The sequence below is a fragment of the Gracilinanus agilis genome, chromosome 4, assembly GCF_016433145.1.
Source record: "Gracilinanus agilis isolate LMUSP501 chromosome 4, AgileGrace, whole genome shotgun sequence".
Lineage (NCBI taxonomy): Eukaryota > Metazoa > Chordata > Mammalia > Didelphimorphia > Didelphidae > Gracilinanus > Gracilinanus agilis.
In genome coordinates this window covers 229,506,168-229,523,804 of record NC_058133.1, presented here as the reverse complement: position 1 = coordinate 229,523,804, position 17,637 = coordinate 229,506,168, and the positions used below count along the sequence as shown (strand labels likewise).

Genomic DNA, 17,637 nt, shown 5'->3' with positions numbered 1-17,637 from the left:
AAAGACACAAGAGTCTTTTCATAATTTCTTATATTTTAAAATTTTTATTATGTCCTTTAGCTGTAACATAATCCTTTATGATCCCATGCCTTCATATGCATTCTTTCATCAGCATTCTCTAGTAATCCATTTTTAATATATTGATTTTTGTATCCCCTGCATTTACTGTAGTGCCTTTCATAAAGTAAGTATTCAATAAATGCTGCTATTCTTGTTCATGATAATACTTTTTCCATTTACTACCCCTTTTTTCTATCCCTCTACTCTCAGAATTTTTTCAAAGTGAGCAATAATTTCTGAATAATTGACCTGTATTATCTAAACTGCTCTTATTTAAGTATTAAATAGTTACTTAATTTTATTTTTATAATAATTTTATTGATATTTTCTATTTCTTACATCACTACCTTGTAACATGTATCCTGCTCCCTCCTCCCTTCTCTCCTTGCAAAGATTTATCCCATCTGACAAATAGTATTTTTTGGAGAGGGAAAAAAATCAGCATAACTGATTGTACATTGTTTTGGGCTTTTTCAACATATCAATACAATACAAAATAACACCCATGAATTTCCCACTTCCCCAAAGGGATAGATGGTGGTGTTTTCTCATGTCTCGTCATTTAAGCCCCATATGTTCTTTATGATTTTATTACATTTACAGTAGTTTCTTTTTAATGTGTCATTTCCATTTCCATTGTTGGAATCATTGTGTATATTGTTTTCTTGGCTCTGATTACTTTGTTCCTCATGAATTTATAAAGAAACTTCTCTGTATTCATCATACCTATCATTTCTTACAGCACAATAGTATTTCACTACATTCATATATCACAACTTGTTCAGCCATTCCCCAACTGATAGGCATCTACTTTGTTTCCATTTCTTAACTATCATAAAAAAGAGCTGCTATTAATATTTAGAGTATTTCGGTACTGTTTTTCTTATTAACGGCTTGTGAGGAAGATAAGATTAGTTATTGATTAGGTATTAAGTACATAGCAGGAAAGAGCTGGAGCTGGGAATTCCAGGATGGAATGAGGGAGCAGGAAGAAGTGACTTGTGCTCTGGGAAGGACTCCATTGGGGGTTAACACAAACTGTGGTTAGCCCTGGGAGCACTCAGAGTAAAAGGACATCCTGTATCCTGATTTTCCCCTGGGATCTTGAGTGGTGGCATCAAGCAGAGAGAGAAGATCAACAGTCCTGTGCCAAGGAAGAGGAGAAAAGTTTTGAAATCTGGTAGACAGTATTTCAAGCAATCCCTTCCTATTTGGTACCTGAGACTACCTTGGCTCTTGGCATCCAGAGATCATCAGTGGATTGCAGTGAGAATCCCAAAGCCACAAAGCCCCTAGCTGAGCTGCTCAAGCCTGGCAAGTTCCAGGTCTGAGGCAGTCACCCAGAGACTCCACTGCTCCTTGGGCCCTGTCAGTTTAGATTACTAAGTTAGTGTAGAAATAGGTCTTTCCTTTCCCTGTGGGTTATGTCATTAGATTTAAGGTTTTAGAGTAGATATCCCTATCCCACCTTTTAGTTGTTCATAATTAAACCCAATTATATCCTATTACTTTGTCTGTTGAATTCAAGACCTCTGGCCAGAGTGACAGTTGGCTAACTGTCATTTGTCAGTTAGGAGCAGCTTGGCTGATCAAGTCTTCAATGTCCAGGTCTAGTCTCTCATAAATCCCAGTGTGTGTGTTCCCACAAACCACTCAGTTTATTTATAATTTCCCTGGTGACCCCATTACCTTAATTTATTTCCCACAATATAGACATTTTAGTTACTTTATTTCAATAATTCCAAATTTTTTTCCAAAATGTCTTTAGTCTTTCATAGCTCTACCAACAATGGAATAGTTATTGAATCTTTCCACAACGACCTACCATCTACTATTGCTATTTTAAAGCCATTTTGCCAATTAACAACAAAGTCTGAAGTGAAACATCATGTTTTTAGTTTGTATTTCTCTTATTATTATTGTATTATATTGTATTAGTGTATTATATATTATATTACATATAAGTGACTTAGAGCAATTTTTATGTGGTTATGAATACTTTTCAGTTCTTTTGAGAATTGTTTATTCATGTCCTTTTATCATTTATCCTTTGGGGGAATGGCTTATACATGTTTATTTTTTACATATAGATACCTAACCTGAATCAAAAAATTTTGATTTTTTTTCTCATTGAACCATTTCTTTTTTTCTAGATGCATTAATGTTGTCTGAGCATCTTTTTAGCTTCCTGTAATCAATCAGCTATAGATAGAAGATGTATCCTTAACTAAACAAGAGATAAAAGCAATTTAAAAAATAAAATAGAAATTTATTTTAAACATACAAAATGTGAAGTATGCCACTATTAGAAGAAGTAGAAAATGAAAAGATTGGCATATATGAGGCCTGCATGAGAAGAATATTAATTTCATAAAATAGGTACAAAGGAGAGTTATAACTGGAGAGGGGGTCCACAGTTGAGGTAACTCAAATTCTCTAAAGTAATTTCTCATAGGCTGATTCAGGGAGTTTAGCTCAAATGATTCCCCCTTGCCAGGACTTTTTTTTTTTCAATAAGAATTTAATATGTTTGTTCTTATGGTATATAAACTATGGATTCTCCTATTTATGGGAACTTTGCATCACTTAGGAAATAGTAATATATCTCACTGGTTTATTTTATCTTTATTGCCATGCAAAACACACTTCCATATTGGTCCTTATTGTAAGAGCAAACTCATACAAAAGCATAATTCTAAAGTAAAACCATAAATACACTGATGTGAAAGACAACTCCCAACAGTTCTTTCCTTGGAGGTGGATAACATTCCCTATCATAAGTCTTTCAGGATTGTCTCAGATCATTACATTGCTGAGAGTAGCCAAGTTTTCACAGTATATCTCACTATTTAAAATGGATGAGATTGCATATCATTTAGTGACAAAAACTATGAAATACGCCATGCACTTATATAAGACACTGGCTTATATAAGTAAAAAATAATGAAAAAATCCTTAATTGCAAGGAGCTAACATTCTAATAAACATGATAAAAATAAAGTTAATAAATAGAAATATATGCAAGGTAATCTCACATCTCAGTTACCATTGAAAAGGGGTACTTTCTCATCTTTTTGAAAGGGTTGGAACCTGTTTCCATAGTTCTAAATATAATGATATTATACAAAAACAAACTACCTTATACTAACCTCTTATAACTATCTTATGTTAATTTCTTTGCATTTATTTGTATTTATTTGCTTCATACTTATCCTGCATATACATGTCTTTTTCTCCTTTTCTTAGAATGTAAGCTCCTTGTGAGTAATAATTGTTTATTTTATTGTATTTTTATCCCCAGAGTCTTTATTTATTTTTTATATTTTTTTAATTTTATTTTTTAGAAAACAAATTTTTCCATAGTTACATGATTCGTGTTCTTACTCTCTCCCCCTGTAGCTGACGTAGCATTTCCACTGGTTTCGTCATGTGTCATCAATCAAGACCTATTTCCATATTAATGATAGTTGTACTAGGGTGGTCATTTAGAGTCTATATCCCAAATCATGTCCGCATCAACCCATGTGTTCAAGCAGTTGTTTTTCTTCTGTGTTTCCCCTCCTGTAGTTGTTCCTCTGAATGTGGGTAGCATTCTTTTCCATAAATCCCTCAGAGTTGTCCTGGGTCATTGCATTGCATTTGATTTTACCACAGTGTATCAGTCTCTGTGTACAATGTTCTGGTTCTGCTCCTTTCACTCTGCATCAGTTCCTAGAGGTCATTCCAGTTCACATGGAATTCCTCCAGTTTATTATTCCTTTGAGCACAATAGTATTCCATCACCAACAGATACCACAGTTTGTTCAGCCATTCCCCAATTGACAGGCATACCCTCGTTTTCCTTTTTTTTGCCACCACAAAGAGCATGGCTATAAATATTTTTGTGCATATCTTTTTCCCTATGATCTCTTTAGGGTACAAACCCAGCAATGATATGGCTGGATCAAAGGGCAGTCAATCTTTTAGCTCTCTTTGGGCATAGTTCCAAATTGCCATCCAATATCCCCAGTCTTAACAAGCCCAGGCATTTAATAATTGTTTGTTGGTTACTTTATACTCATTTGAAGCTATAATTAGAGCTCATTTTGCTACTGAAAAGATAGTCTTCTTTTCAGTTTCTTAGAAGCATGGCTTTAAAACTCTTACCAATGATCTTGGGATTATTTTTAATGTATTTCATATTATATTAAATTTTAATTTATTTTAATGACTGTATCTCCTCTTTTGTTGACTCATTTCATCATTAAACATTTAATAAGAGCTATTACATATTATATGCTTGAGATTCAAAGAAAAAACAAAAACAGTCCCTCCTCTCAAGTATCTAACATGCCAAGGAAGAAGATAAGATGAATGTAAATATGTTTATACCACATTTACAGAGTGGATGGAAGGTGTAACCCTAGAACAAAACTAGGACTTGGTGGGCTGTTGAGAGCCATTGGAGAAATAGGGTCAAATTTAGGGCCTGTTATCTGGATTCCCTACGTGACCAATCCAGGCTGAGGCAGTTTTTGTGTTTGGTCCTGGTCACCTGAGCCCTGAAAAGCTCTGGTACCAGCAGGTAAGTTAATCCAAAAACAACTTGACCCCTCCAAGAGGCTATTAGGAGTCATTTAGAGAAATAGAGTCTGTAATAGATGTTTTATCTGGATCCCATTACAAAATCATCGGCAAGTAAAACTGTGTGTATGATTTTTCTGCACTGCATGTCAGATGCAGATAGAATGGGCCATCTAAGGTAAAAATCTGAGGCTCTTCTTTTGACTCATTTTTAGATCCCCACCTTTCTCAATATTCTTATTGGAAAGCTTTGAGTCCTTAAGCAGACTAGCAGCTACTGAGTTAACGATTTCTCTCCCTGATAATTAAGAAGCCTGAACCCTAAAAAATATGTTACTTAGATAAGACCTAGACAGACAATTTAGTCCAGACTATCTGACCAGGTGCAGACCTGTAAATCAAGGCAGAACGCAATTAGTAAACATCTCCATGTAATATATTTCTGCTCCCAGAATTAACCCCTACTAATTGGTGGTTGGAATTTGGCCCTTGTCCTTGTACCTATATCTCTACTTTTTAGACTTTAATGGATTGTGTATGATTTGTAACCCCTTCACAGCTGTGACTCTTTCTTTGTGTTCTTTGAAACCAGTATAAAATAAAGTCGAAATCCCATAGTGTTGGAGCAACATGGGCTAACCACTAGTCTGGTTGTTTCATTTTCTTTTTCCTGTCTTAACAATCCGATGCCACAAACGCCACTCAGAACCCCTACCATATAGAGCTGGCTCTCTATAGTAGGCAACGGGTAGGGGAGGCAGGGTTTGCTACTGGTAAATTCCTCCTTTATAAAATAGTACTTAAGTTGAATCTTGAAGGAACCCAGAGATTCTAAGATGAAAAAGTAGGAAGAAATAGTATTCTAAGCATAGGGGAAAACCAATGCAGTCATAGAGATTGAGCATTAAGTAGTATTATGTTAGAAATGATAAAACCTTATGGCTGAACCATGGAACGCATGAAGGATGAATCGTGTACAAAAGAATTGGCAAGATAGGATGGATAAAAAAAGCATTAAATGCTACATAAGGGTTTATATTTTAACCTAGGACGGTGATGGTGAACCTTTTAGAAATGGAGTGCCATACTCCTCTCCCCACCACATGCTGGGTATCCCCCCCCTTACCACACATAGGGTAGGGCGTAAGCACTCCCATTGGACTGCTGGGAAGAGGGGCTATTGAAGTGAGGAATGTTCTCAATGAGTATAGAGAGAAGGAGGGGAGTGGTCCAATGAGCTGCCCACCTTACCCACTGTGGGCTCCCATTGGGCTATTGGGCAGAGGGGCAGAGGATGTGAAAAAATGACCTCAGGCACAATGGAGAGGGGGAAGGGAGCAGCTTTGCTCAAGTCCCTCTGCCTTTCTAGTAATGAACTTTGAAGGTAGATTGGGGGCAAGGCAGCCACATGCCCACAGAGAGTGCTCTGAGTACCATCTTTGGCACACATGCCATAGGTTCACCATCACTGTCCTAGAAGAAATAAGGAGCCCCTAAAATTTATTTAATAGATGAGTCATATTTTCAGAACTACGTTTGAGTATAATTGCTTTGTCAGCTATGTGAAAGATGTATTGGAATAGAAAGAGCAAGATTTGAATTAGGGAAACTAAATAGGAGGCTATTGAGGCAGTAGTCCAGGTGAGAGATGATAAAAGCATAAAGTTGAAAAGAGCATATGACTAAGTGGGTAGAGAGAAGGGAAGAATTATTAGAAAAGATCATTCTGTTTCCAACTTGTTAAATTTGAGATGCCAGTAAAACATTTATTTCAAAATGACTGACAGGTAGCTGGTGCTATCGAACTGGAAAATAGAAGATACTAGGTTTCTATAAAGTAGATCTGTTACTGTATATAGTAGATACATAGTTAGAGTAAATAGCTGCAAACTATCTATATAGTTTGTATGTCTGTGTATCTTCACAAAGATATTTGAATCCATAGAAGCCAATGAGATCACCAAGTAAGTTGCTTATAAGGAAGAGGGTTCAGGACATTCTCAATTAGTGGATATGACAGGGATGGAGATGCAGTAAAGTAAGAACTAGAAAGGAAGAAGTTTTCAGTGAAAGGATTTTTTGATTTTGGAGTTCTAGAAATCATAGTGAAAGGGGAGAGTAGCAGATTTCAAATTAGATCACACTTTTAAAGTTTAAGAATTCCTAGAATAGTGAACAAACCCACATTCAAGTATAAACAATACAAGGCATTCTAGAATCAAATAAAACTATTTTTTGATGCTACTGGATCCATTAACAGGAGCAATTAATAATTGACTGAATTTGTAAGACCTTTATCAGGATACCATATTTAAATATCAGAAATTAGAGATGTAGAAATTTCTCTCAGTATTGCTTTTTAAGCTCAATTTTATATCATGTCATCACTTCCTTTGTGACATTTTCCCCCCTTTGATGTATCCTGTTAAGCAGCCCTAACTCTAAGGAAATAGGAAAAATTCCATTGTCTTACAGGGGAAAAAAAAGGGGGTGGGGTGGGAAACCATCTAGTGTGGTTTCATAATGATTCCATTTTGTTAAACACTCATGGAATGGTTTTTCCATTTACTTCAGCTGGGTTCTGTAAAATTGTGCTGTTAAACTTTTACACTTTATAAGTAGCATGTATCCTATTCTCCAGCTTTTGGACTAGTCCATTGTAAAACTTTCTCTTTAAATAAAACAAAGAGATAGATGGATAGCTATTAGGAGTTTTGTTTTCCCATCAGCCTTCAGATCCTGTAGCACTGAAATATGAAAGTGGAAAGAATTTCCTTTCTATCCATAATTTGGAGGCAAGCACAGTATGAATAAGTTGAGAAGATATTCAGAATCATCTTTTAATTAAAGATTTTTAATCATATTATATTGCTAAGAGCTGGATAAAATTAAGCTAGATAGCAAGTTGAAAATGAAGAAGAAGCTCATTTTCAGCTGTATAGAATGTAAAGCATAATATTGGAATTACTGAGGGAACTTGACAGAAATAACAAAAGAAATATTTTGGTGAAATTGGGAAGATAGATTAAATCGTATTAAATCCAAGATAATATCTGGATTCTTCAATTTGTTAGTGGTGACTAATCATTTAACTACGGCAAGGTCAGAGCCATCTCTTGTTTTGCAGTTTTTTTGTCTAATGACATTCATCATCATTAAGATTTGACATGTCATGGGGGCAGTGAAGGGAGGAGTAACAGGAGAGAAGGCCAGAAATAAGCATTGAGTTTGTGAGCTCTAGGTTTATTTGCAGATATTTTCTGTAGAAGCAAAAGTTTGAATTTCAGAATAAGATAACAGAAAACATAAGCAAGACAAAAGGCCATAATAAGATCTTCCAAAGAAGCCAAAGGATTAGAAGGCCTAAGTTTAAAACCTATCTCTTATACTTAATTGTTAATGCAAGTTATGACCTTGGACAAGTTAGTCAACCTGGATATTGGTGAAATGAGATGATAGACTAGATGACCTACACTTCATATGCACAGGTGCCTGATGTTGTCTGGACTCTGTCATGTGATGTTCCCTCTGCTTCCCCTACCACCTCCCCTTTCCTTCTTTCTCCCCCTCCCTGATTTATATTAATGAAAATATCCAATATTTTATAGGATTCCTGGCAGACTTAATGACAGAAGGACCCCTTTGGGAGAACTGAATTGGATCTTCACAGCAATCACGGATACCATTGCTTGGAATGTGCTGCCCAGGGGTAAGGTTGTCAGGGAATTATCTGAATCTCTTTAGTGAATAAAAAATGTACAAAGTTCTCTTCTAGAATAGTATCATGGGAAGGGTGGAGGGACACAAAACATGTAAAGTCCACATTTGGTCACAAGGGAAGTCAGGTAGGAATTATATGCTGTTACCTAATGAAGCATCTGACACAGTCAGAAGGTAGAAAGTATACATGTGTAGGATTTCTCCAGTATTTGCTCACCAGATTCAGAACCCATTTTCTTTTAAATTGCTGGCTTTCTTCTGGTGTGTTACAGTCTGAATTGCCACTTCGTTTTGTTTGTCCTTTTCTGAGCAGTAGAAAGTGTATATATTAGTTTCAACTTGCTTGTTCTCTCTTGGGATTAGGGAGTGTGTGTGTGTGTGTGTGTGTGTGTGTGTGTGTGTGTGTGTGTGTGAGAGAGAGAGAGAGAGAGAGAGAGAGAGAGAGAGAGAGAGAGAGAGAGAGAGAGAGAGAGAGAGAGAGAGACTTTGCATGCTGATATTGATTCAAAATCTTTCATTTGTCCTTAGATCTCTTCCAAAAGCTTTTCAGACAGGATCTCTTGGTGGCAAGTCTATTTCGTAACTTTCTGTTGGCAGAAAGGATCATGAGATCATATAACTGTACCCCAGTCAGCAGTCCACGCCTACCTCCTACCTATATGCATGCAATGTGGTAAGTCTCCAACTACTGAACATCTATTGCTTTCTTAATTACAGAATTGATCTTTTAATTTCTAAAATTGCATTGCTTTGAGTTAAAAATATGAGAAGATTTAAATAAAGTTTTAGAGATCCAGGAACATGTTCACAAAGGTGACAAGGAACTTGGGATAATTTCTATATTTACCTCCATAAGAGACTGAAAGAAGCTCAGGGATTCCTCCTAAGAATTCTTCCACACGTAGGAAAAGAACCAGGCCTTCTGCAAAAGAATTCTTGAGGTTGGCAGAATTGAGATTGGGAAATATGTTACCCCCTGAACTTCTGCTCTGTACCTGTGATCCCAATGTAAGTGTAAATTCTGGGTTAATGTCAGTCCTTAACTGTATTTCTTGATCTAATTGATTTTCCCCTGAACCCGGGAAACTCCTCTTCATACTAAGGGGAAAAAAAGTTAATGTAGATAATTTGAATGAAAGCACTTCATTTCTTCTTTTCATTCTTAAAATCTGGCCGCCTTCAGCAAAACCTTCTACATAGTTTGATTAAGAAGTTCTATACTATGTACCTGAATATTAATCAATGAGGAAATTTTCTTGACAGCATATGCATCAGTAGTTGAAAAAGTAGGACAGTTATTTGAAAGAGTGTGCATCACATGTGTTTGGTGTGGGAGTATATTTGATTAATTTTTTTGGCAATAATTTTACCTTAACCCAATGAAATTAATTACGTTCCCTGACAATACATCAGTTTTCAGTGATTAGAAGGCAGTTCAGAAGCCCTTTGTGGGGCAGTGAAATATAAAACTTTGCTGCACATAATTCACAGATGGAAAATCAGGAGGTTCCTGTATTTTATTGCATTCCTCTGAAACTGTCACATGTAGCATGCCTTTGTGCTGAATCCTAAAAAACAGAAGTTGAAACAGAAAAATTTTCCCTTGCTAAAATCTCTTACACACAACAATATGTAGAAACAAAAAAAAAGATGGCACAGTCTACTATATCTATATCCAACATAGAAGAAAGTAATATTTAAACAAAATGGAAGACCAATCAATCATCCAGCTTTTCAAAACACCCACTATGTGTCAGGCTCTGCTTGACTAGTGGCATACAAATTGCCCTCTCCTCCAGAAGCTTACATTCTAGTCAAGAATATAGCAAGGAGATATATAGCTATATAGATATAAGTTACATAAAAAGTAAATATAAAATAACCTTGGGAGTAATTCAGCATTAGGAAATCCCATAGACAAAGAGTATAGATTGAGCTGAGTCTGGAAAAAAATCTCAGAATTCCAAGCAACACAACTGATCAGTAAAGGGTATTCTAAATATGAAGGTTGGCCTGTGTGAAGTCATGTAGATAGAAAGGGAAGTTGTGATGTGTGAGAAACTGCCAAATAGCTAATATAGCTGGCCATAGAATACACAGAGAGAAGTGGTGTATAATAAGACTTAAAAAGGAGAAAAGAACAATGTTGGGATGAGTTTTGAATAGAGAAATTTATATTTGATCTTAGAGGTAATAGGGAGCCAATGGCTTATTGTGGGTTGTGGGATAAGTACAATGGTCAAAAATGTACTTTAGGAAAATTGTTTTGGTAGTTGTATTGGAAGGTTTAGTGTGGGAGACCAAAGATTGGCAGGGAAACCAAGGTGATGAGGGCTTGAATTAAGATGGCCACTGTATAAGTGAAGAGAAGAGGACCAGTAGTATAGAAACAGAATCATCTGTATTGGAAACAAATACAGAATGAGTAAGAATTAGGTGTTGAGGAAGATCTTAAGGTTGACTGCCTGAACAAATGAAAAGATGATGTTGTGAAAAAAGGGATGGGAAAAATAATGAGCTCTGCTTCAGACATTCTGATTTTGAGATGCCCATAGGATATCAAGATTTGAGTATTGAATTGGTAGTTAGTTGGTGATGTAAGCTCAGACCAGACTAGATGTGATATATAGATTTGAGAGTTATACACACAAAGATGATAAATCCATGACTACTGACCATACCCTTTTATTTAATTTTCTATTATCCTTTAAATAAGGTCATTTTTTTAATGTAGCCTTTGTGAAAAGCCTATGGAATTCTTGTTTTTTTTTTTTAATGCCAAGGAATAAGAAAATGTTACTCTAAAATTTCTATCAACAGTGATAAAAGAACCTCAAACCAACCTGACTGCCTAAAAGAATAAAATCATGGCTGCTTTTTAATAGTCCTCTAGAGAGCATTTGTGGGTGGATCAAAGATCAGCCTTTTGTCAGAATTCTTTTTTTTTTAAATGTGTATAGGGGTCACTTCAGTGTTGATTTAGTCATGAATTAAAAACTAGTTAATCAATAGAAAATAGTAATAACAACTGCCTGCTTCTGAATAGGAAGAAAATGTGAAGATTTCAGGTGTTATGCTAGCCAATGGAGAACAAATTAATAAAAGATTTGATAAAGGAAATTGATAAATTTAAAGCTATTAGCTACTACTAAAAGTATGAGAAAAATGGCAACATCTCTTCCTCAGTTTTCAAACCATGTATATTTAATGTATTGTTTTTACTGCATATTTTCTTTGGATACACAAATTCAATTCAAAAGAATAGGCTATCATGAAATTGAGCAAAGAAAGTAATAGAAAGTATCTCTTAATTAGTAGAGCCAGAGAGAGAAAAAAATCTTAGAGAATAGGAATAGGTGATTGATACCAAATTGACAGTTCTAGTAAATGGAAAAGTTTATTGCTATAGAAAATTGCTAAGAAAACATCATTTTTCAGTATTAGAGAAATTGTGTTTTTTCTATTATTCGAGTTTTGTCCTTTTCTCCAGGATCCTTTTAGTGTTATTTTGATCTAGAATCTAGTCTTAAGGTCATATAATAAAATCACCTATAGCATTCTGGTATGAGAACTTAACATTAACAATAGTAGTATAAATCTTCATTTTTTTTTCTTGTGCCTGGCGAACATTGAATAACATGGAAATTTGCAATGCTTAAAATAGATTTTGGAAAATGATCATATGCATTTACCAAGGGATTTGGAATTACTTTATAATAGTCATAAAATTGTGCTTGAGGTTTTCTGACTTCTTTCTCAGTTCCCCAAGTTGATTAGTACATCCTCTTGGGCCCCTTTCTACACCAAAGATTTGATGGTTTTTCACTGAATTACTGTTGTCTTTCTCAGAGACTAGGAAAAATAGAATGGAACCATCCAGCTGTAGTGTTTCACAATCCAGGCTTACACCCACACTGCTTCCAAGAAACAAAATTCCTTTTCTATTCCAGAAGAGCTATTTTCTTTCCAGTTGGTTTTGTAGAGCTTGTTGTCAGGCCTTCATTAGTTCTGTTGTAGTGTCATTTAGCCCATTATAGCAGTTAACTACATATCTTTCAATTACAGTATAGGTAAAATCTCAATATAATAAGCTCTCTGAGATTTTTAAGTTGCTTCATTTTTTTTAGAAGTAGAATTTTGTTTTAAAGACCTGTTTGACTATAATTATTAAGAACTTTCCCATGTACCTTGAACTAAAAGTCAGTAAAGTTGCCCCACCTCTCTGTGGTGAATTGTCACATAAAAACTCTTCATTCTGTAGATAAAGGTAAGAAATGAAAGTACATTTTCATCTTCAACTTTTATTTTTAATCCTTACCTTCTGTTTTAGAGCTGATACTAAGTATCTGCTTCAAGGCAGAAGGATTAAATAATTTGCTAGTCACATAACTAGAAAGTGTCTGAAGTCATATTTGAACCCAAAACCTCCTCTTTCCATCCACTAAGCCACCTAACTACCCCATCCCTAAGCTTTCAAACTCTAAACCCTTAGATCTTTTTATCAGTGGTATTTTGTTTTGATGGGTTATTTGTACATTTTAAGGGTAGTTAAAACAGATGAAGTATGCAGGGCTGAAATACAAATTCTCCTTGATGGCAACGAATTACAGATCATATAAACTGGTCCTGGAAAAAACAGTGTTTGTACTGGATTCTTTGTTATAAAGAATTCCTTGTAACTAGATTAGCTAAGCATTATTACTGTGGAACATTGCCAAGTCATGAAAATCGCTCTGTGATAGAAAACCGTCCTTTATAATGGCATCCTCTCAGCAAAGATTTTACTTCTGTTTCACCAAAGGGAAATTATATCATTAGAATTATCTTCATTTTGCTTGGTTTGAATATAAAACTTTTGGCCCATTTATTGTTATGGTAATTCATTTAAAATGGAAGAAACCATTCTTTCAGTCATTCAATCTTGAGGAAAAGAATAGTTTAAAATGTAAATAACTTCTGGAATTCAAGAAACTATTTCTAAATGCCAAATGGAAGCCTCAGAAAAAACATGTGACATTTTTTTTTTAATCCCTGCATTTGTGGCAAGGATTAGGCATAGTAGAGTAACTAACTTTTACTGGCCAATTGGTAAAATTAAAATGCTCCTATATGCAAAAAAAGAATCCCTTTTAAAAATAAACAGACCAGAAAAGCCAGCATAATAGCTTAAATTACATATTAGAACCTCAGCAACAGGCTTAAGAAAAAAATAATTAAATTCCTTACCATCTCCAAGAGGGGAGAGGAAAGGGGAAGGGAAAGGGAGACAATTTGGATCTTTATAATTTCAGAAAATGTATGTTTGAAATTATGTAGTTGGAAAATAAAATGTCTTTGGATTTAAAAAATTATAATTTGAGGATCAACTGAAAAGAGATTCCCAAATCATTATGAAGCTTTTTTCTTTGAAAAATTATTTAACATTATTTAGCATTATCATTTCCAAATATGTCCTTTCAAGAAAGACTTCGCCTCTGGCAAAAAATTTAAGTAGGGCAAGAGAGAGAAGAGAGAGAGTTCAGCAAAATTAATCAACAAGTCTCACTGAACCAAAGAAAAAAGTTAATTCTGATAGCATCTGTCAGTAATCTTAATAAATGTATGGGAGAACCATTATTAGAAGAGAACCCTTATATTTACCAATTTTTTTACTGGTTTCTCTTTTGTAATTAATAATCAGTAAATATGACAAGATGCTGTAGAGTCTAAATCTCTCGTGTAATTGTAACTATGAAGATATGTTCTACTAAAAATAATTAACTCATTTTCATCAAGGCTACCCTGAATACATGTATAGACCTTTTTCATATGCCTTTATGCATTTTCATAAAACTGAAAAAGTATGCTTTTGAATTAGCAATTTCTCAAATCTTTTTGGTTACCTTTTTTTGTGCTAAAAATGTCACTTTGATGTTTTTCTTTTGTTTTGTTGTCCTTTAAATTTTTTTCTTTGAATAGCTTTGCAGGTATACCACTTTCTCATTTATCATGAATTTAGTTACAATAATACCTCATGTGTTCCCCTGTATTTTCTTCCTCCCATCTCCCCTTTTATGTACCTCCCTGTTTTGCAGTTTAATCCCCCATAAAATATTGATTAGTCTCTAGGCACAGTGTTATAAAGTTTTATCTAGCCTTTTCTTCTGCCGTAAGTCCTTCTATTTATATCCTTTTCTCCTTGTATTTTTTAAAAGAATGTCTTAATATTTACCCTGTTGTGATTTTTGTTATCCTAGGAACTCCTTGTGATTGATTGGGATTTATTACATCCCTTGCCACCAGTAACCCCCCCCCCCCCGCCATCGCTTCCCCTGGGAAGTTTCAGAACCAACTTACCTCAAAATTCGTTAATATACTTCAGAGATCACTTTTTTTTTAAGACAGACCCAAATACTGCCCAACTGATATAAAAAGTCCTCATTGGGCAGCCGTGAAGTTTTCCGCCTGGCACTTTAGTCACACTAGTGACTAAAATTATAAAATTATAAAATTAGAACAATTAAGTTTCATTTGCTTCTTTCTACCACTAGAGTACCAGGTCAGCACTCCCCTATAAGCCTTTTGGAAAAAAAAGGAAGAAATACTTCCTTTCCATTTAACTTTCCTATAGCTCTCTCTCCACATTGCTAAGATTGCTAAGATTTGTGTATTTCACAGAGATCTTTTTCAGGGTGGTAATGGCAATGTGAGAAGAACAGAGGGACAGAGCTTGAAACCTCTACATTCAGTCTTGCCCAACAGCATTGTTGATTACTCAAGAAGTTTAACTTCATAATGTAACTTTTGATGGTCTAGTTATAATTAATTTTCTACCATAAATATTTTTGCACATTGGCTGTTTAATGATTATTATGTATAAAAACAGTGTATACTACACTAAAGTGGTAAAAAAGAAAGGAGATCCAAGCTGAGCTACCATTGAGCTCTTTATGTTTCTTTTGGTCTGTCATCAAGCGGACTGATGATCCTTCCTGCACCAGAACTCCAAAATTAGTCAGCAAACAATCTGAACAGGCAACAGCATTGAGAACAAAAGCTAGATATACATGAACAAGTAAACCTTGCTCAACAGGGGACCCTGCTCTTACTTTTTTCTCCTGTATTGAGAATACCACTTCACCTGCTGGTGCTTTGCCCAGAGGGCTTCAGTTATTTCTTCTCTTAAGTCCTGTAAGCTGAGAAACTGATTTCAAGGTTTCTTGACTCTTTCTTCTGTATTTCCCCATTAATACAGATCACAAACCTTCTGCAGAAACAATTTATAAGGAAACAAATATGAATTGCTCTGGCTGACAAACATCAGTTCTAAAGTCAGTTAGACTTGTTTCTCAACAAGACATAACTGGTCAACTGATCAGTACACAAATTTTGCAATTTGGGAGGATCTACAGGAAATGCACCTTGCTGCCATAGTGTTTATGAACTTGCCAAGGTCATCTTCTCACCATGTGAAACTATTAGAATAGGACTTCAAGCAGAGAAGCAATGTTCTAATAAGAAACTTAATTCCAATAAGCAAAAACAATTTGGCTATCCTCTGGATTTTGCAATCATAAGACTTTTATTCCAGTTGGTGTTATCTGTACCCTTTCTCTCTGGATTACTTATTTTAAAGTCTATTTTAGAGCATACAACTTTCACATTCTCATATCAGTCTAATAACATGGTAAGTGTGAGGAACTCAAAACTTCTTTGAATTTGAGAGATTATGGACTGGAACCTAGAATTAGAGCTCTGAGGATTGTGTAGATTTTGGTCATGAAAGGATTGGGAGATAGGGATTTCAAGAACCTACAAATTTTTTAATTTAAGAAAGATAAATCTAGAGAAAGAACCGTTGGAATAGAAATACAGATGAAAATATGATTTGTCACTTGCTTATTTGGGTATATAATTTTGGGTTTTGGTTTTATAAGGTTATTTACTTTCAAAATGAATAATATGGAAATATGTCTTGCATGATAATACATGTACAACCCAAATTGACTTGCTTGTCAACTTCAAGAGTGGGGAGGGAATAAGGGAGAAAGACAATGTGAATCATATAATTTTGGAAAACTTATGTGTAAATTTATCATTAAAAAGTAAAATGAAGATAAAACAAAAAAGATACATACATACATTGCACAATTTCCTTTCCAGACAGGTGCACATCACTTACTGACACTGAATTTAAATTGATATTTGAAATAATTCAATAGAAAAAGAACATGTTATTGAATCATAGATCTAGGAGAATATTCAGGTAAACTGATGAACTTAAATCCATTGTTTATCAATATCTGGGAAAATCAAATTTATTAATAGGTAGATGTGGGCCCGAGTCCCATTTCTTTTCCTCTTTGCTCAGGAAAAATGCAGTGGAAAATCATTTGTTTTCAGGACTAAAAAATATGAAGGCAACAAAGTGACTTTATAAGAATAAAATAAAAGAACTCTTAAGTAACAAGAGGGCTGCCATAGCTAAAGAAAATCAGCTAAATGTAATTGGCTTTGTCATTATATGTTGCTAGCTGCTGATTATCAGATGAATGCCACAAAACATTTAAGAGTAGTTCATTTAGGGAATGTGTCATTCACAACAGAATTTCTAGTGATTATTCTTTTGGGGGGTTAATTCTTTTAATAATTTTCATTTTTTGTATTTTGGACTTCAAAAATACCGATTAAAGTAAAAAAACAAATTGTCTCTATAAATATGATTCTCTATTACAAAGATCTTGCTTTTTATTTTTTTTTAAGTATTTTCCATGGTTACGTGATTCATGTTCTTTCCTTCCCACCTCCCAGAGCCAACTAGCAATTCTACTGGGTTATACATATATTATCACTCAATACTTATTTTCATATTATTCATTTTTATAATAATCTTTTAAAAGCCAAACCCCCACATCTAATACCCATATAAATAAGTGAAAAATCAAATGTTTTCCTTCTGTGTTTCTACTCCCACAGTTCTTTCTCGCATTCTTTCTTATAAGTCCCTTGGGATTGTCCTGGATCATTGCATTGCTATCAATAGCAAAGTCAATTACCTATGATCGTCCCACAATGTGTATATAAATGTGTATAAAGAGACACAACGTGTCTCTGTGTATAATACTCTCCTGGTTCTGCTCATTTCACTCTGTATCAGTTCGTGAAGGTCTTTCCAGCTCCTGTGGAAATCATAGCTTGCTTTTTTAAAAGCACATAATAAATTCAACATATTAATTTTAAAGCTGACCAGCTTGTCTTTTTCCCTCTGAATTTCTTTTTGTACTCTTCAGTTTATTATATGCTTCAAGGATCCTT

General features: G+C 34.7%; 1 protein-coding gene across 2 annotated transcripts in view; it reads left to right on the top strand.

Annotated features, from left to right (window-relative positions):
- The window catches only part of RPTOR (regulatory associated protein of MTOR complex 1), a 547,237-nt gene that overhangs the window by 305,858 nt on the left and 223,742 nt on the right, over positions 1-17,637 (top strand). For both annotated transcript variants that reach the window (XM_044676205.1, XM_044676204.1), the window contains exons 8-9: positions 8,232-8,332; positions 8,872-9,016. In XM_044676205.1, coding sequence (XP_044532140.1) covers positions 8,232-8,332; positions 8,872-9,016 — 246 coding nt within the window. The remainder of the gene's footprint in view (positions 1-8,231; positions 8,333-8,871; positions 9,017-17,637) is intronic.